This window comes from Salvelinus namaycush, unplaced genomic scaffold (assembly GCF_016432855.1).
Source record: "Salvelinus namaycush isolate Seneca unplaced genomic scaffold, SaNama_1.0 Scaffold37, whole genome shotgun sequence".
Classification (NCBI taxonomy): domain Eukaryota; kingdom Metazoa; phylum Chordata; class Actinopteri; order Salmoniformes; family Salmonidae; genus Salvelinus; species Salvelinus namaycush.
Genome location: NW_024060674.1, coordinates 448,047 through 468,259, shown reverse-complemented (window position 1 = coordinate 468,259; position 20,213 = coordinate 448,047). Strand labels below are relative to the sequence as shown.

General features: G+C 43.2%; 1 protein-coding gene across 1 annotated transcript; it reads left to right on the top strand.

Moving 5' to 3' along the window:
• Positions 1-383: 383 nt before the first annotated feature.
• On the top strand, positions 384-20,082 carry LOC120040624 (kelch-like protein 20). Its single transcript, XM_038985705.1, has 12 exons — positions 384-493; positions 2,092-2,380; positions 4,271-4,405; positions 4,613-4,804; positions 5,234-5,377; positions 16,352-16,538; positions 16,815-16,961; positions 17,181-17,309; positions 17,624-17,800; positions 18,139-18,285; positions 18,514-18,679; positions 19,041-20,082. Exons 2-12 carry the CDS (start codon positions 2,111-2,113, stop codon positions 19,210-19,212), a joined length of 1,866 nt encoding a protein of 621 aa, XP_038841633.1. The 5' UTR covers positions 384-493; positions 2,092-2,110; the 3' UTR covers positions 19,213-20,082.
• Positions 20,083-20,213: the final 131 nt, after the last annotated feature.

The following is a 20,213-nucleotide window of genomic DNA, read 5'->3' as shown; positions in this document are numbered from 1 at the left end:
CTACAACCAGTCTTGTATGTGCCAGTATACAGATTTTGGTCATTATATGAAATCTGACCATATCATACATTGCATAGGACCACCACTGACATTTCTAAAGTCTATCTCTGATGTAACCATGAGTCACTGGAGTGGTATTATGGCTGTTGGTGATAATATGTGGAGTTACACCTAGGTGGAGCTTCAAATTAGATAAATAATACAGTGTGACTAACTGATATACACAAAATGTGTTTTATTACATTATACTTTGAACAGGTACATGATGGATCAACCTTTTAGGGTGTAACCTTACATCTCTATCGGTGTAACCAAGCAAGGACCTTCGAGGACCTAAACAGCAGGGGGCGATAAGGAGCTCTGTTTCACTTTGCTGAGAAAGTAAAACAGAGAGAAAAGAAGACATGGCGTCTGGTGGTCACGACTTTTAACAATTTTTCGGTCGAGACCTGACACATTTGGATTGTTCTATTGATGCGGCAATGTTTATCAGGTAATGTAACATATTATCACGATGTTAGGGTAGAAGTGCATGGTCTGCAGTCTTAGATTTTGGGCAATAAATAACCATTTTAGGAGGCAAGTGTCGATCATCATTTAACTTAGCAGTTGTCAGCAGTGTCAGTCAGTCTGAGCGCTTTCCAGAAATCTTCGGCAATAACAAACTAGCTTGTTAGTGTTTTAATCACATTCATTGCATATGTAGTGTTCTAATTTCAGTTTCAATGCACTATTTCAGTCGACGGAATCATTTTGCGTCCTCAAAATTATTGCATTGGTTGAAAATGGTGTAATTGCCATAACAAGGGGAAATGTAATTGCTACAATGTTATGTTGTGTGAACTGGAATGGCATTATCTGGTCTTGAAATTGTACTAGACACTTGTGATGCTGCTATGAATTCCCTCACTAACCTTACTTCTTTTTTTATTTTGTATTATTGTATTTGCTATGGAGAGGTCAGTATATGAGAGGAGACTGGTGCCCCAGTGGACTGAAAATATTATTGACAGGCAAACTGGGGGAAAATAGACTGTAGCCAGCAGATTCGACCGGCTTACTTAAAGCTGCTCTAGGGTTGGACAGCATTCCTGTGTCGATTTTAAAGGCTCTGCATGCTCAGTCAAACACAGCATTTACTCCGATGCGGCTCTGCAGAAGTCAAGGCATTCATACTGCAGAAGTCAAGGCATTCATACTGCAGAAGTCAAGGCATTCATACTGCAGAAGTCAAGGCATTCATACTGCAGAAGTCAAGGCATTCATACTGCAGAAGTCAAAGCATTCATACTGCAGAAGTCAAAGCATTCATACTGCAGAAGTCAAGGCATTCATACTGCAGAAGTCAAAGCATTCATACTGCAGAAGTCAAAGCATTCATACTGCAGAAGTCAAAGCATTCATACTGCAGAAGTCAAAGCATTCATACTGCAGAAGTCAAGGCATTCATACTGCAGAAGTCAAGGCATTCATACTGCAGAAGTCAAGGCATTCATACTTGCAATTCGCAGAGCTGTTGTCAAGGAAGGGAGTTTGTGTTTATACAGGACATACCGCCAACTAGTCATGTCAATGCAGAGCTATACGGAGTTGTTATTCATGTTATTACAACATTTTGGAGTCGAATGGCATCGCCGTGCTGAGCTTGATTTGGCCTCTGCATACCTGGGGGGATGAGAAATGCGTTGTACTCTGAATTTTCCCATTATCCCAACTGTTAAACTGAGAAGATTGAACGACTGCTAGTTTTTCTGGAAAAGTGTCATTTTTGTCCTCATGCTAGATAGCAGAAGACATAGCAGCCATTTTGTTGTTCAATGCACCATGCCATTCCATAATGGTTGATGTGACTACCTATAACTAGCATGACGTCAGTGTAACAGTTGGGATAATGGGACAATTCGTAGTACAACACATTACTCATCCCTGGATTGAGGTATCTTTTCTGAGCCAAATCTCGCGCCAGGTCCACGGTTTCTTAATCTACACAGGAATGCTGTCTGACCCTAGTGCAGCTGTGAGCAAGTGGGTCAGGTCTGCGGTGTAAAGACTGTAGCCTACAGTCTCTATCTGCCTCTTCCTCCCCTACAGGCTTGACTAAAGTGAAAGGATGGCCGAAATCATTGCTGTGAACATCTCAGCCACATCCGCCACCTTCTTCCTGCCCCCATCTCCTGTCCTTGAGGACTCTGGCTTTCCCCTGGCCTCACTGGACAGTGAGGATTATGTGTTTGTGGAGGCCAGGCACCCCAACAAGGTCCTGGAGGGCCTGAACAGCCTGCGTCTCAACAATGCCTTCTGTGATGTGACACTGTGCTGTGGGGGGCAGGAGTTCCCCTGTCACCGCATCGTACTGGCTTCCTTTAGCTCCTACTTCCAGGTATGGACAGTGGTGTACGGTACAATACAACTTTATTAATCCCCACAGGGAGTGCTGAAGTTATCATTGGGACAAGAGTACAAAAAACATACATTGTCCAAGAGCAGACATAGAATGCATACACTACTTCTCCATACACTACAAGGGCAGCAGGTACCCTAGTGGTTAAGAGCGTTGGGCCAGTAACCGAAAGGTCACTGGTTTGAATCACCGAACCAACTAGGTGAAAAATGTGCCGATGTGCCCTTGAGCAAGGCACTTAACCCTAATTGCTCCTGTAAGTCGCTTTGGATAAGAGCGTCTACTAAATGACTAAAATGTATATGTAAATTAAATTGTGGGTAGATATTTGGGGGGACAAACAGTAGACGTTGGATCTGGGAGTCGTCCCCCAGAATTTTGGGGGAAATTTTAAAAGGCATTTCCTGCAATTGTGCACAGTTTGACATTACTTTATTATGCCTCTCTGGAAAGGTATTTTGAAAACAGTACAAGTGGAAGGATAAGTCAGCACCATCATGAATTAAGGTATTTCAAGGAAAATATTAAGACAAAAAAGATCAAGACTGAGTTTTATTATAATTGTGAATATTTACATATAAAAAAAGTTCCTGCAATTCTACAGTTTGACATGAATTTATGCCCTCTCTTGAGGGGTACTTTGAAAATGGTATAAGTTAAAGGATAAGTCACCAATGAAAGTATTTAAAATATTAATAATACACAAAAGATGAAGCCTGAGTACTATTATAATGATGATGCACATTCATATTTACATAGTCAATGTATGATCAACTTAGTAGATGATATCCTATCAAGTTTAGTAGTTTTCATAGTTTACAGGTGGAGGTTGAGCTAAAACACACCTTGAACTAAGGACTGTCTGAATGCCTGTTGGAGAGAGTCAGGGGAGAGTCTTCATTGAAACTGTAAATTAGTAATATTTCACTTACTGGTACTGAAGCGGGAGGCGTGCGAATATATAGTGCGTCTGTATAGACAGCGGAGGAGGCTCAGTGCGTCCGAACGGGGCCGGACTAATGCAGTGCAGTTTTATAAATGCTATTCTACACATTTTGTCATGAGGCTGAGAGAAAATGTTAAAGTTTTAAAGCAATTTTTTTGCAGTTCTACACATTTTCCATGGGGTAGAGAAACGTGCTGTTTTATAGCTCATCTCATGCTATTCACATTTTGCCAAGAGGATGAGAAAGAATTTTGCCGTTTTAAATCAAATGTCCTGGTATTTTACAATTTCCTGTTATTCTACAATCAACCTGTTTAGAATATTGGGGGAGGGGACATGTCCCTCATCCCCCGTGGCAATTTTGCGTATGATACACTAACACTTATTAACTCATACCGGACAGTCAGACTGTGCGCTAATATAAGTCGGTCGGCCTCGAGGTTTGAGCGTTGGACTTCCGGAGCCGACAAGGTAAAAAAATCTGTCGCTGTGCCCTTGAGCACAGGGCCCTTGCCCCTGAGGCACTTAACCCTAATTGCTCCAGGGTCACTGTACAATGGTGACCCTGGCCGTGACCCCACTCCATGCGGGTGTCTCAGGGGGAGTTGGGATATGCAAATTACACACTTGTGTATAACAGGACAAATATAAGCACCCCCCCCAAATGATTATTCTAACTGCTATACTACATAGACCCAGAGGGCAATACAGTGGTGCAACGGGGATGAGCAAGCTGACGGTGCCCCTGCTTCTCAACTATTCCATTTACTGAATGGATACAGGTTACTGATGACCGTGCATCTTTTATATTGTCACTCACTGCAGACCTGAAGTACTTAAATGTGGTCATTTGCTGTTGGTGCTTTTCCATTGGCAGGAGTCTGTTTCTCCTAATGCTCTGCCCTCCCCTCTGTCCTCCCCAGGCCATGTTCTCCACAGACCTGATGGAGTCCAGACAGGAGCGGGTGGCCATCAACGGAGTGGAGTCCCAGATGATTGGCATGCTGGTCAGCTACGCCTACACGGCTGAGGTGGTCATCTCCAAGGCCAATGTGCAGGTGAGGTAGAACCGTTGTCTTACAGTCTCACTTTGTAGTCAGCTTCTGGTTTAGCATTGCAGTTGTTAAATTAAAGTTGTACTACCCCAGAGTTGAAGTCAGTTTCATTCCTAGTCATAAATACAGTAAATGGCACTTTTCATTTCCTAAATAAATGTCCTGAGTTGACTGTCTTGAAATCAAATGTCATTGACCTGTGACCCCCAGGCCCTGCTGGCTGCGGCTAACCTCTTGGACGTGATGGCAGTGCGCGAAGCCTGCTGCCGCTTCATGGAGCGCCAGATGGATGAGATGAACTGTGTGGGTATCCACTGCTTCGCTGAGGCCCACTCCTGTAGGGAGCTGGAGAAACGCAGCATGGACTACATCCTCCAGCACTTCGGCAGTGTCTGCCAACAGGTGAGATAGGAAGGGAGGTCTGGGTTGTGTAGTCCAAACCTGGGGCGTCTCAATAGTTTCAAATGTATTTTTCACCTCTGTTCTCCTTCATCTGTGCTGCATTGAACACAATGATCCCAGAGAGGTATTTGGTTTCACCCGTGTTGTTCCTTCAGAACAGTGCAGACGAAGGAGAGGACATTTCTCATGTCTCATTGTTTAGACATTCCCATTCTTTGTGTATGTGAGAAAGGGGAAGTAACATCATAGTCAACTGTCTTTTGCTCCGCTGGCTGGCCCCTTGCCAGTCCTGGATCGTGTTCATTAAGCACCAAAAGGAAGAAACTAGACTAAAACAGGGAGTGACTATCTGGACTTGTTCCAATAAGAAATGCACATTTTTGCTTTAAATTTAGAAATATTTTTAACACTGTCCCCCCCCCCCCCCAGGAGGAGTTCCTGTCTCTGTGTGCAGACAAGCTGACGGAGATCATCGCCAGCGACCACCTGAACGTAGCCAAGGAGGAGACTGTGTTCGAGGCCACCATGCTGTGGCTGGAAAAGAGCGCCACCCGCAGGCAGAGCTTTGAAAAGGTCAGCGTGGAAACACAACAGTCAATGCAGTGGTTCTCCATTGTCCGTATGTTGAGCGGTATCTAGGCGACAGATTGTGTCCAGCTCTGTGCTACGCCCCCTCCCTACAGTTCTCTGTTGACTGTGGTGTGTGGGGTTTTAAGCTCTGGCATCCCCAGTAGATCTGACCTTCCGAAACCCCAGCTGTCAGTCACTCAGTGTTACATAAACGTTAGGGGTGTTAGCAATTTGTTATTTTTCAATAACATAAACTACAAAGCAAATCAGGGGGAGAAAAATAGGTTTATTCAGAGAGGACAAATCAAGATGTTATGCTGGGAGTCAGATGTTCAGTCTCCCCTGTCCTCAGCTTTTCCCCTCCGAACAGGGAACAGGATGTCATTTATAACCCCCCTACCTAGCCTGGGGTTGACCAATCAGAAGTCCTTGCAGTACAACTTGGCCAATGGCCAAATAACCAGTATCCTGCTCCCGACTCAATGTACAGACCAATGAAAATGTGGCACATGTAGCCCACGTCGCTCTGAGTTCAGGAGTGACATTCCACAGATGTTGAACTGAAAACCAACTCCTATTTACAATTGCTATTGACCATTAGTACTCTAGTACACTCGTCCTCTCATCCTCTGCGTTGGGTATTTATCTTCAAAATATTCTTATATTCCCCCCTAGGCCATTTTCTAAAATGACATTTTAACTATATTTATTTTTAAAACAACATTAGAAAACATGAAAAAATAGACAGAATAAAAAACATTAGCAGTAAAGCAAAATCATTCACATTATTAAACATCTTGCATTTCTATAAAACACAAAGGGCATATTGTACTTGCCGTTGCCAAAATAAATAGATTTCACACAAAGTTATAGAAAATAGGTCTTAACAAGTGTGATGGCACATCTGAGAGAGCATGGTTCACTACAGCACCGAGGACAGTTACCACGGGCACATTGACCACAATCATGAGGCTTGGTGTGATGATGAAGACCCTTATGATCCCCACCACATTCTGGTGAACACCACTGACACCCATCTCCAAAAGACACGGTTGATGAATCTTATGATATCTCCTATCACGTAACCATCGGATTTTAGCTGACAACCATCGGGCAATAGCACACTTAATAACCTGGATGAGGATAAGAAAAATAACCAGAACTCCCACTATTGGAAGTATCATGCCCACCAGAACTTCCCCATGTACCAGATGTGGAATACCACATGACTAAGCCTAAATCATCTGGATTGGAATCATGATATTTAGTGCCTCAGTCCTGATCTTTTGGATTTGGTCAGTTATTTCCTCAGAATTATCAGGAATGTAAGTACAGCATTCAGCACCAATCACAGCACATGTAACCCCTTGTGCGGACAGAAGATAGTCAAGGTCCAAATGATTTTTCATCGCCACAGTCCAAATGACAACCATCTCAGCTGTAATTAACTCAAGACTCTCAGCTGTACTATTAGCTAGGATTTCCAAAGAGTTATCCATATTAATAACTTCCTGTGCTATTTTAGAAATACCATAAGATGGAAAAGAAATCGCAAAGAATCTCTCCGTTTCTGTAATCGACCCTTGCCACAATTTTGGTAACCAGGAATAGGCATAGGATCCACAGATAAAGTAAGTCCCATTAGGAGCTTTCATACCATTATTGATGATATTACTGAAGGTATTGAGAGAGGGACCTATTAAAACATAACCACCCAACAGGTGCATGTGTAATAACTAGGTAAGGTGGTCGCTGATTTAGTGTCATTGGTAATCTCAAATGACAGAAGGTACTGCAGAACTAGGTACTCTCGCATGTTGATACTAGACATTCTCACCCAAATTAGTACCAATAATCGTCTTATACCAATTAACATCTCTCCATATACGCAACATTTCACTCTGGTTAAAAGGAATAGCCCTTAAAGGAATACCTGCCCTTGAGGTGAATGGTGCATACGTACAAACCCAACAACTACTTTGATTGACTACTGTGGCATAGTGTAGAGAGAGAGCTAGAAACGTATTGACGCCCGAGTGTCCCTCATCCTGCTGATGCATCTCTGTGTTAGAAATGGAAACACCACCCACATCCTGTATTAGGAGGGAACTCACAAGAAAAATAATTTCAAACATCTTTCACTGAAAGACAATTATATTCAATCGTCCTATTGTCAAAGTATCATTCACAAAGTCCTTTAAAAGTGACCAGCTCTTCCACACTGGTATCAGTCCCACATAGATAACTATTAAATATGAGGTTCTGACAGTCTGCTGGTAGTGAGGAATTCTACTTCCGTTCCACTGGTTGCACTTGATCTTGTATTGTTTCAGGTACAGTTCTTGAATCGAAGGATATTACTTCAGCTTCAGACGGTAGATTCTCATAACCTGTAACGAAGGAAACAAAAAAGTTAAAGTAATCATTTCTCGTTTCAAGAGAAATTGATATTTCACAGATTTCCCTAAGTAAGCGCATGTCCTGATTTTCAGGAAAATGTTGGACATTTCACCTAGATATCCCTAATATGACGACTGCGGTATACAACATAGAAGCTTATCAGGTTCTGATCATCTTACTATGCTTCTTCACCTGAGATTTGGCCCCAATTACTGATCAATCAGTTCTTTATTCTCATTTATTCTCAAACTGGACAACCTTGCAATGAATGACATGTATCCATCGTGATTGTCCCTGGACTTTTACTGCTGACCTTGTTATGAGCAAAACTTGATAAGTACCTTCCCAATTTGGCCCTAATGTGTCTGTCACATATTTTTTTACCATCACCCACTGGCACTACACTGCCACATCACCATGGCACTACGTCATGTCCCCCTCGGTAGTTATTCCCCATTAGAGAGTTGTATGCAATAGTTAAGCATTGTGTCACTCATTAACTCCTTATGGCTGGGGGCAGTATTGAGTAGCTTGGATGAATAAGGTGCCCAGAGTAAACTGCCTGCTACTCAGTCCCAGTTGCTAATATATGCATAGTATTAGTATGTTTGGATGGAAAACACTCTGAAGTTACTAAAACTGTTTGAATGATGTCTGTGAGTATAGCAGAACTCATATGGCAGGCAAAAACCTGAGAAAAATTCCAACCAGGAAGTGGGAAATCTGAGGTTGGTCGTTTTTCAACTCATTCCCGATTGAAGATAGTGGGATATTGGTCATGTTGCACTTCCTATGGCTTCCACTAGATGTCAACAGTCTTTAGAACCTTGTTTGATGCTTCTACTGTGAAGGGGGGGCGAATGAGAGGGGAATGAGTCAGACGGTCTGCCAGAGAGCCACGAGCTGGCCACGCTCGTTTATGTGAGAGCGAGCTCTGTTCCATTGCAATTCTGAAGATAAAGGAATTCTCCGGTTGGAGCATTATTGAAGATGTATGTTAAAACAATCCTAAAGATTGATTCTATACTTCGTTTGACATGTTTCTACGGACTGTAACGGAACTTTTTGACTTCGTCTGCTCCTAGTGAACGCACTTATTGAGTTTGGATTTGTTTACCAAACGCGCTAACAAAAGGAGCTATTTGGACATAAATGATGGACATTATCGAACAAAACAAACATTTATTGTGGAACTGGGATTCCTGGGAGTGCATTCTGATGAAGATCATCAAAGGTAAGTGAATATTTATAATGTTATTTCTGACTTCTGTTGACTGCACAATATGGCGGATATCTTTTTGGCTTGTTTGGGCTCTGAGCGCCGTACTCAGATTATTGCATGGTTTGCTTTTTCCGTAAAGCGTTTTTGAAATCTGACACGGCGGTTGCTTAAGGAGAAGTGTATCTAAAGTTCCATGTATAACACTTGTATTTTCATCAACATTTATGATGAGTATTTCTGTAAATTGATGTGGCTCTCTGCAAAATCACCGGATGTTTTTGGAACTACTGAACATAACGCGCCAATGTATACTGAGTTTTTTTTAATATAAATATGAACTTTATCGAACAAAACATACATGTATTGTGTAACATGAAGTCCTATGAGTGTCATCTGATAAAGATCATTAAACGTTAGTGATTAATACTTTCTCTATTTCTGATTTTTGTGACTCCTCTCTTTGGTTGGAAAAATGGCTGTGTTTTTCTGTGACTTGGCTCTGACCTAACATAATCGTTTGGTGTGCTTTCGCCGAAAAGCCTATTTGAAATCGAACACTGTGGTGGGATTAACAAGAAGTGTATCTTTAAAATGGTGTGAAATACTTGTATGTTTGAGGAATTTTAATTATGAGATTTCTGTTTGAATTTGGCGCCCTGCACTTTCACTGGTTGTTGTCATATCGATCCCGTTAGCGGGATCTCAGCCCTAAGAACGTCTGCTTTTCTCAAATCTAACATGCCTGGTATTATCACATTGTCCATTGTAGTAACTGTAGTAACTGCCTAGCCTACCTCACACCCCCCTCCACAATGCTTGAACCATCTGTGTATAAGATAAATTGAGTTTTCCAACAAATAACTCTAAACCAATCAGAGAGCTGATCCAAAACAACTCACAACAGTTGTGTTCAAGTAATGTGGTGTCTGGAGGAAGCATCAAAGTAGGTGGATTACATGGTGTCTTTTCAACTATACCCATGTCCCATAGATCTTTCATCACTACTTTAGTACTGGCCATAGCTACGTTGCTGATGGGATATTGTTTTGTGCAAGGTGGGGCATCACCTGTCAAGCACACTGATTCCATATCCACAGTTCCACACATTTTTCTTCATAGTCCAAATAGCATGGTTCTGAACTATAGATTTCTGGGGTTGTCTAATTTGCCACGTCACCTTTTCTTAAGAAATGTTCAATGTTGAGTCAAGTTACATAACATCAAGGCCTAAAATAGGTTGTTCAAATGAACCTATCCTCACCCCTGCATCAATCTTCATTGGACCAATAGAAATTGATAATGGTTTGGTTTGTTTCATATCTGTCTTCCCTCCACTCCTGTTGCTCCCATCTTCTTTCCCGTGTACTGAGGACATATATGTTTTGCATAAGATATGGGCAATACAGTGACTTCAGCACCTGTATCTACTAAAAACTCGACTGCAAAGTTGTTAACCATTATGTTCACATATATTCCATCCGATTTCATATGTACACCAGCTGAGATGGGACGTAAAGAGGGGGTCTATTAGTTTACCTCCACAGCATCTAGCAACCTCTGCTGCTGAGCTGGAGAGAGCTTCTTACATTTCTGCACAATTATTGTGTTGTTGGGGCTGTTGTCTTGTTTCCATTTTCCCTTAGACGGACACTGCTTCTCCTGGCCACTTCTCATAAAATCATGTTTTCTTTTCTGACATCCTCGCTGCCAGTGATCAGAAATCCCGCAATAATGACATACACCAGGTTTCTCTTCCCCTGAACGGATAATGTTGTTGGTTTCACTCGGAACCTGCATAACTCTGATAACCACGTCTCTTGTGGATGACCATTCATCCAGCTGTTTTGGAAATGCTGATTTATGTGTGATCACTATCTCTGGAAGTTTGTCTTTACTCCCTTTTACAGCCTGTGTTCTGGTTGGCCTAAGACATCGTTCGTCACTGCTGTCAGAATCTGTTGACTCAGACAGGCAGTGCCGACCAGTTGCTTGAAATCTGATCTGCCTTGCACAACTCCGTGTAAGGATAGATTAGGAGAACAGAGGCCACGGGTGGGGTGAGGGTCAGGTCTGACTTTCATCTGTGTCTCCTGCTCTACTTTGAAATGGTTCTAGACAGTGAATTTAAAATGTCATGTTCACATCCGAAAGAGCTGTTCCACCCTTTTCCAGAGTGTTTTTCTCACTTAACAATGACATTACATTAACGTCAAAAGTTGTATAATATAAACTCAGCAAAAAAAGAAACGTCCCTTTTTCAGGACCCTGTCTTTCAAAAATAATTGATAAAAATCCAAATAACTTAACATATCTTCATTGTAAAGGGTTTATACACTGTTTCCCATGCTTGTTCAATGAACCATAAACAATTAATGAACATGCACCTGTGGAATGGTCGTTAAGACACTAACAGCTTACAGACGGTAGGCAATTAAGGTCAGTTATGAAAACTTAGGACACTAAAGAGGCCTTTCTACTGACTCTGAAAAACACCAAAGGAAAGATGCCCAGGGTCCCTGCTCATCTGCGTGAACGTGCCTTAGGCATGCTGCAAGGAAGCATGAGGATTGCAGATGTGGCCAGGGCAATAAATTGCAATGTCTGTACTGTGAGACGCCTAAGACAGCGCTACAGGGAGACAGGACGGACAGCTGATCGTCCTTGCAGTGGCAGACCACGTGTAACAACACCTGCACACGATCGGTACATCCGAACATCACACCTGCGGAACAGGTACAGGATGGTAACAACTGCCCAAGTTATACCAGGAACGCACAATCCCTCCATCAGTGCTCAATCTCATTTGCGCACGTCTGGGACCTGTTGGATCGGAGGGTGAGGGCTAGGGCCATTCCCCCCAGAAATGCCCGGGAACGTACAGGTGCCTTGGTGGAAGAGTGGGGTAACATCTCACAGCAAGAACTGGCAAATCTGGAGCAGTCCATGAGGAGGAGATGCACGGCAGTACTTAATGCAGCTGGTGGCCACACCAGATACTGACTTACTTTTGATTTTGACCCCCCCCCCCCCTTTGTTCAGGGACACATTATTCCATTTCTGTTACATGTCTGTGGAACTTGTTCAGTTTGTCTCAGTTGTTGAATCTTATGTTCATACAAATATTTACACATGTTAAGTTTGCTGAAAATAAACGCAGTTGACAGTGAGAGGACGTTTCTTTTTTTGCGTTTTTTTTGGGGCGTTTTTTTTAGTTTATGTATGTGTGTATATGTATGTTTTTATATAACCCCTTTTGAGGAACCAAACCTCTTCTAGAACACAAATAGTTTCTGTAGGGCCTGGCTACCCATAACTTGTGTTAGTGATTACTGTTTTATTTCACTGTAGAGCCTCTAGCCCTGCTCAATATGCCTTAACCAACCATATTGTTCCACCTCCTACATATGCGATGACATCTCCCGGTTTAAACGTCTCTAGATACTATATCTCTCTCATCGCCTAAGTTTACCTCCAATGTACTCACATCCTACCTTACCTTTGTCTGTACACTATGCCTTGAATCTATGCTGTCGAGCCCAGAAACCTGCTCCTTTTACTCTCTGTTCCGAATGTGCTAGACGGCCAGTTCGTATAGCATTTAGCTGTACCCTTATCCTACTTCTCCTCTGTTCCTCTGGTGATGTAGAGGTTAATCCAGGTCCTGCAGTGCCTAGCTCCACTCCCACTCCCCAGGTGCTCTCATTTGTTGACTTCTGTAACCGTAAAAGCCTTGGTTTCATGCATGTTTCCTGGCTTAGGAAAACCACAAAACCCTGAAATCTCCATCGCAAACTATAACATTTTCCGCCAAGATAGAACTGCCAAAGGGGGCGGTGTTGCAATCTACTGCAAAGACAGCCTGCAGAGTTCTGTATTACTATCCAAGTCTGTACCCAAACAATTCGAGCTTCTACTTCTAAAAATGCACCTTTCCAGAAACAAGTCTCTCACTGTTGCCGCTTGCTATAGACCTCCCTCTGCCCCCAGCTGTGCCCTCGATACCATATGTGAATTGATTGCCCCCCATCTATCTTCTGAGCTCGTGCTACTAGGTGACCTAAACTGGGACATGCTTAACACCCCGGCCATCCTACACTCTAAGCTTGATGCACTCAATCTCACACAAATTATCAATGAACCTACCAGGTACAACTCCAAATCCGTAAACACGGGCACCCTCATAGATGTCATTCTAACTAACTCGCCCTCCAAATACACCTCTGCTGTTTTCAATCAAGATCTCAGCGATCATTGCCTGCATCCGTAATGGGTCTGCGACCAAACGACCACCCCTCATCACTGTCAAACGCTCCCTAAAACACTTCTGCGAGCAGGCTTTTCTAATCGACCTGGCCGGGGTATCCTGGAATGACATTGACCTCATCCCGTCAGTAGATGATGCCTGGCTATTCTTTAAAAGTGCCTTCCTCACCATCTTAAATAAACATGCCTCATTCAAAAAAAATAGAACTAGGAATAGATATAGTTCTTGGTTCACTCCAGACCTGTCTGCCCTTGACCAGCACAAAAACATCTTGTGGCATTAGCATCGAATAGCCTCCGTGATATGCAACTTTTCAGGGAAGTTAGGAACAAATATACACAGGCAGATAGCTTTCCTACGGCTAGCTTTTTCAAACAGAAATTTGCATCCTGTAGTACTAACTCAAAAGTTCTGGGACACTAAAGTCCATGGAGAATAAGAGCACCTCCTCCCAGCTGCCCACTGCTCTGAGGCTAGGAAACACTGTCACCACCGATAAATCCACTATAGTTGAGAATTTCAATAAACATTTCTCTACGGCTGGCCATGCTTTCCACCTGGCTACCCCTACCCCGGTCAACTGCCCGGCACCCTCCACAGCAACCCGCCAAAGCCCCCACTATTTCTCCTTCACCCAAATCCAGATAGCTGATGTTCTGAAAGAGCTGCAAAATCTGGACCCCTACAAATCAGCCAGGGTAGACAACCTGGACCCTCTCTTTCTAAAATTATCTGCCGAAATTGTTGCAACCCCTATTACTAGCCTGTTCAACCTCTCTTTCGTATCGTCTGAGATTCCCAAAGATTGGAAAGCTGCCACGGTCATCCCCCTCTTCAAAGGGGGTGACACTCTAGACCCAAACTGCTACAGACCTATATCTATCCTACCCTGTCTTTCTAAGGTCTTCGAAAGCCAAGTTAACAAACAGATTACCGACCATATTTTATGAGAATGGTCGGTAATAATTGCTCCCACAGTTGATTTCTTCAAACCAAGCTGCTTACCTATTGCAGATTCAGTCTTCCCAGCCTGGTGCAGGTCTACAATTTTGTTTCTGTTGTCCTTTGACAGCTCTTTGGTCTTGGCCATAGTGGAGTTTGGAGTGTGACTGTTTGAGGTTGTGGACAGGTGTCTTTTATACTGATAACAAGTTCAAACAGGTGCCATTAATACAGGTAACGAGTGGAGGACAGAGGAGCCTCTTAAAGAAGTTACAGGTCTGTGAGAGCCAGAAATCTTGCTTGTTTGTAGGTGACCAAATACTTATTTTCCACCATAATTTGCAAATAAATTCATTAAAAATCCTACAATGTGATTTTCTGGATTTTTTTTCTCATTTTGTCTGTCATAGTTGAAGTGTACCTATGATGAAAATTACAGGCCTCATCTTTTTAAGTGGGAGAACTTGCACAATTGGTGGCTGACTAAATAATTTTTTGCCCCACTGTATCTATAATTTAGCGCAAACAACTACCTCTTCCCCTACTGTATTTATTTATTTATTTTGCTCCTTTGCACCCCATTATTTCTACTTTGCACATTCTTCCACTGCAAATCTACCATTCCAGTGTTTTATTTGCTATATTGTATTTACTTCGCCACCATGGCCTTTTTTTGCCTTTACCTCCCTTATCTCACCTCATTTGCTCACAGTGTATATAGACTTATTTTTCTACTCTATTATTGACTGTATGTTCTGTTTATTCCATGTGTAACTGTGTTGTATGTGTCAAATTGCTATGCTTGATCTTGACCAGGTCGCAGTTGCAAATGAGAACTTGTTCTCAACTAGCCTACCTGGTTAAATAAAGGTAAAAAAAATACAAATAAAAGTTCACTCAAAGCTTGTTGAATGCTTACAAGGCTTATATTTACCACGTGTAAAAATTGCTAGTCAACTAGCAATTCACTTCTATGCAACACGGTTTCACCCCCCAAAAAATGTCCTTCTCAACTAACTCACTTCTATACAACAAGAAGGTTTCACAAAAACAGAGGACTCCAACCTTTTTAATAGAGTAAACAAAGGACTACACTCTAATAAAACAAAGGACTTGAACACTTATACATCACAGATACATATCACTCATTGCATACACTATTTGAACCTGATTTGGTTTGTTTAAAATGATTTTGGTCTAGACTCACCCAGCAATTCTGTCATCAATCAGGAGATTAAGAGTTGACTCCCCAAAGTGGGTTGCGCTCAGCCTCTTTCTTCTGGATAAACACACAGTTGATAAGTTCTTGTTGTTGTTCAGACCAATTCATCAGGAACACGGCACCAAGTGTTAGCAATTTGTTATTCTTCAATAACACAAACTCCAAAGCAAATCAGGGGGAGAAAAATAGGTTTATTCAGAGAGGACAAATCAAGATGTTATGCTGGGAGTCAGATGTTCAACCTCCCCTGTCCTCAGCTTTTCCCCTCCGAACAGGGAACAGGATGTAATTTATAACCCCCCTACCTAGCCTGGGGTTGACCAATCAGAAGTCCTTGCAGTACAACATGGCCAAATAACCAGTATCCTACTCCCGACTCAATGTACAGACCAATGAAAACGTGGCACATGTAGCCCACATTGCTCTGAGTTCATGAGTGACATTCCACAGATGTTGAACTGAAAACCAACTCCTATTTACAATTCGCTATTGACCATTAGTCCTGTCTCTGTGTTGTTTTTATCTTCAAAATATTCTTATAGGGGTTAGAACCCCATTGTATGGTCCTGTAGTAACCATGGGCCCTGGAAGGTGTGACCCTGGCCTGGCACCAATAGAATTTAGAGCCTCTCAGATGTGAGTCGGTGTCATTTTGGATAGGTCAGAGGTCAGCGATCCTATCATGTTAAGTGGAAGTTGGAGGTATCAAGGTCACTCTGGTAAAATGGAATAGGACCTAACCATTAAATTAAAAAAAAACTAAATTGAAGGTTAGGTCCTATGGCCTTGTTTTAATGTGTATATAAAACTGTAGAGGTCGGATGGAGATGCCTACCTGTGTCTGTCTGCTCATGTCTGTGTCCAGTGAGTGCAGGTGTGTTTGTTTTCAGTGTGTGTGTCGTCATTCTAACCCACGTCTCCCTGCAGGTCTTGGAGCACATCCGCCTGCCCCTGATCAGCCCGTACTACATCCACGATGTGATTGAGTCTCTGGAGGTGGTCCGTGAGTCCCAGCGCTGTCAGAGGCTCATCTCTGAGGCCAAGGACTACCTGCTGCTACAGGACCGACGAGGAGAGCTCTACTGCCCCCGAGCACGCCCACGTAGGTCCACAGGTAGGTACCACATGCATGGATACATGCACAAAACACACTCCAAATACACCCTGTCACCATAACAAACACAAGGACTTGAACACACACATTTAACCTCCCACTTGCCAAACTCCTCCACACGCCTAGCGCTTTAATTAGATTTCTGAAGCGCAAACCCTGGTATGCCTGGAGGATTGTTCTACAAACTGCCTTTAATACAATGATCACCTCTCTGAAGGGACAAGTCTCTGTGGCTCCCCAGTCACATCCCTCTCTGCTGGCCTCTCTCTGTGACAGGGACAGCTGAGGTGATTGTGACGGTGGGGGGAGAAGACGATAAGGTGGTGCTGCGTAGCGTGGAGAGTTTTGACCCCCTTACCAGCCAGTGGAAGAGTCTGGCCTGCCTGCCCTTCGCTGTCAGTAAACACGGCCTGGTGGTTTCAGGTGAGGACCATTTGGTTTAGTTTGTATATTAACACCTAGTGATAAGATGGATCCTATGTCATAGATTGTTATAGGACCTTTGTTACATTTTACCTAATGCTTGAGAATGAGATGAAGAAAAGCGAAATGTCAGTTTCTTACAAAATATACACATTTTGTGAGGAATTTTATTATTTTCTATTTTCTAATCTATTCCAATCTCAATGTTCTCTCTCCCAGGCTCCACTCTGTACCTGGCTGGAGGGGAGTTCCCTGATGGCTCGGCCAGCAGAGAGATGTGGCGCTATGACCCCTGCTTCGACTCCTGGCTGGAGATGGCCCCCATGAACGTAGCCCGCTCAGAGCTAGGTAAAAATCTGTCCATTCTAGACATTTATTTATCCATTTTAACACACTGTCTGTCTAACATGTCAGCGTTAAAATGTGTTTTATTCCATAACACTGGTTAAAAGGACAGCCGGGGACTTGTGACTTTTTTTGTAACAGGTTAGGTCCCCGTCCATGACTTCTGTAATGGAATAAAACAATAGCCAATACAGTACATCATTTGTGAATGCTGACAGACTTCTGATTGAAGATAGACTTCCATTGGATAACTTCTCTCTGTTTAAAGTTGAGCAGGCCGGATCTTCCATGAATATGTCCACCTCCCTCCCCTCCAGGTTTGGTGATGCTGGATGGCTATGTGTTTGCGGTGGGGGGCTGGGAGGGCCGTTCCCGCCTGGACTCGGTAGAGTGTTACAACCCCCACACCAACACCTGGCAGTTCATGGAGTCGGTCAAGATGGCCGTCACCAGCCCTGCTGTGGTGGCACTGGATGGTCTGCTCTATGTCACAGGTAGGGGAGATCATTGCTCACCCACTTCCAGAGAACTCTATGGCTGTGTTTACACAGGCAGCCCAATTCTCTTCATGAATTGGTCTTTTGACCAATCAGATCAGCTCTGAAAAAGATCTGATGTGATTGGTCAAAAGACCTATTTGTGGGAAAAATATCAGAAATGGGATGACTGTATAAACGCAGGCAAAGTATTTACTGTGGACAGTCACAGCAACTCTATAGGTTCAGCTTGGTTTCTATCATTGTTCTCAAATTGCTTTATGCGGTAGTTTGAATTGTCTACAGGTCATCTTTAATATTAGATAGTAACTTATCAGTGTCCTCCTGGCTCCTAGGTGGTGCTGTTCTAGAGGATGGTGACGGCACAGACCTGGCCCAGGTGTACAACCCTAAAACGTCTGTATGGACTGAGGTGGCCCCCATGCAGATCGCTCGCTCCGGCTCTGCTGCCTGCACCCTGAAGGGGAAAATCTACGTCATAGGTATCAGGGATCAGTTTTGACTTTTAGATCACAATGAATACAATTACATGGACATGGGGGATCTGATCCTAGATCAGCACACCTACTCTAAGATGCTTGATACATAGTGACTTTTCCCTGAACACGTGACCTGATCAGGAAAAAAGTAGGAAGGCCCTAGTTTGAAGCCAGAGGATATTTTCACATTGTCTGTGGAAAAATACATGTTCTCCTGTATTCCATTCCTAGGTGGCTGGCATGCGTCCACAGAGAACACAGACAAGGTGGAGTGTTACGACCCCAAGAGTAACCAGTGGACCATGTGTGCTCACATGAGGGAGAGGCGCTACCGGCCCGGTGTGGCCGTGGTGGACGGCAAGATCTACGTGCTGGGTGGAGAGGAGGGCTGGGACAGGTAAAAGACAGCTCCATGTCAAGCCTTTTCTAATCATATTCAGCTTGATTGTATTTATTAGGCCACACCTGAGCAAAATGGTTTTCAACAGAAAATGAAAGCAAGCGTTTCTTATTGAACAAGTTGATGTATTCTCTCCCTATTTCAGTCGGTTTTCTCACGTTTGGTGCCTACTGAATACGACCCTGATTTGGCAGGTGCAAGGCCTATAAAATATATTTTTAAGGAGAATATGAAAAGTATCTGGGCTGCCTATGGCACCCTATTCATAGCACTACTTTTGATGAAATGGCACCTTATTCCATATGTAGTGCACTACTTTTGACCAGAGCCTACACAACCTGTCCCATCTGTCCACCAGGTACCACGACACCATCGAGCGGTACTGTGAGGAGACAGACAGCTGGGAGATCGTGGGGGAGATGCCCACCAGCCGGAGCTGGCTGAGCTGTGTCTCTCTGCAGCTGAGGAAGGACGCCCATGGGGGCAGCCGCCCCGGCACTGCCTCGGAGACCGAGTTCTCTGTGGACTGAGCACTCCAGACGGAGGTCCTTGTACCATTCATTTATATTGCTCCAGACTGCCACCTTTTGGAGAGCTCTGACTATGCATCTCTGCCAAACAGTCAACCTGACCCTGGCTGTTCAGGTGCTGAACAGAAGTCACTCTGTGCCAGAATGCCAAAGGGCAGCTAACTACCTTAGTTGGGCTGCTATTCGGTCTCATCGTGAGTCTTGACCTTGCCAAGTGACTGCGCCTCAAGGCTTAACTCATGGAGAAGGACAGTTGTGTGACTGCATCAATGGCAAGCCTGACAAAAGTGGTCTTTATTTCACCATGAAAGCCTGTTCTCTTACTCAATGGCATGGTTCCATTCTGTTGCCATGTCACTGTGTCCATGGTAACGGTATCATTTAGGATGGATGACCCTCGTCACCCACTTATGGAACGCTCTCTCTTTTAATGTTAAGTGAACGTTTGGGGTCAGGGTGTTTCAGCAAGATGTTCTCTCAACAACCATCGTAGTGTATTTTTTTTATGTGACGTTTTGTATTTATTTGATGTTTCTTTAGTTGAGGATGGCCCATTTTATTACAATTGGAAGATCATTATTTTTCCCGTTTATAAAAGATGCTCTTTATTGGCCAAAGAATCCATTGTGAACAAAAGCCAAACATGTTTGAAGTGTTTTGTCATGCAAATTTGGAAGTTCTGTTCACAATTGCCTTTTGACTGCCTGTTATATGGTCTAATCGGTATGCTTAAATGTTGCTTTCCAGTAGTCATTTTAATTCTGTAAAAGTGGAAATGTGAATGTAATAAAAGCATATGGATGCCAATATGGTTATTACTGAATCTGACTATTTTGGGTGCATCTCAACCTAGAGTGGCATGCTAATCTTGTCCCCCTATAGATGCCAGGATCTAAACCCATTTTACCCACGTTTCCAGTGTCATACATGCATCCATCTGCCCATAATGCTGAAACTTGAACAGGGTCTTCAGTAATTATACATTATTACCTACAGGGACT

Bases quoted from the DNA above. Each gene is read 5' to 3' on its own strand.
- LOC120040624 (XM_038985705.1), top strand. From the start codon at position 2,111: ATGGCCGAAATCATTGCTGTGAACATCTCAGCCACATCCGCCACCTTC. The intron at 16,962-17,180 runs GTGAGGACCATT...TCTCTCTCCCAG, and splicing joins ACACGGCCTGGTGGTTTCAG to GCTCCACTCTGTACCTGGCT. The intron at 18,680-19,040 runs GTAAAAGACAGC...TCTGTCCACCAG, and splicing joins GGAGAGGAGGGCTGGGACAG to GTACCACGACACCATCGAGC.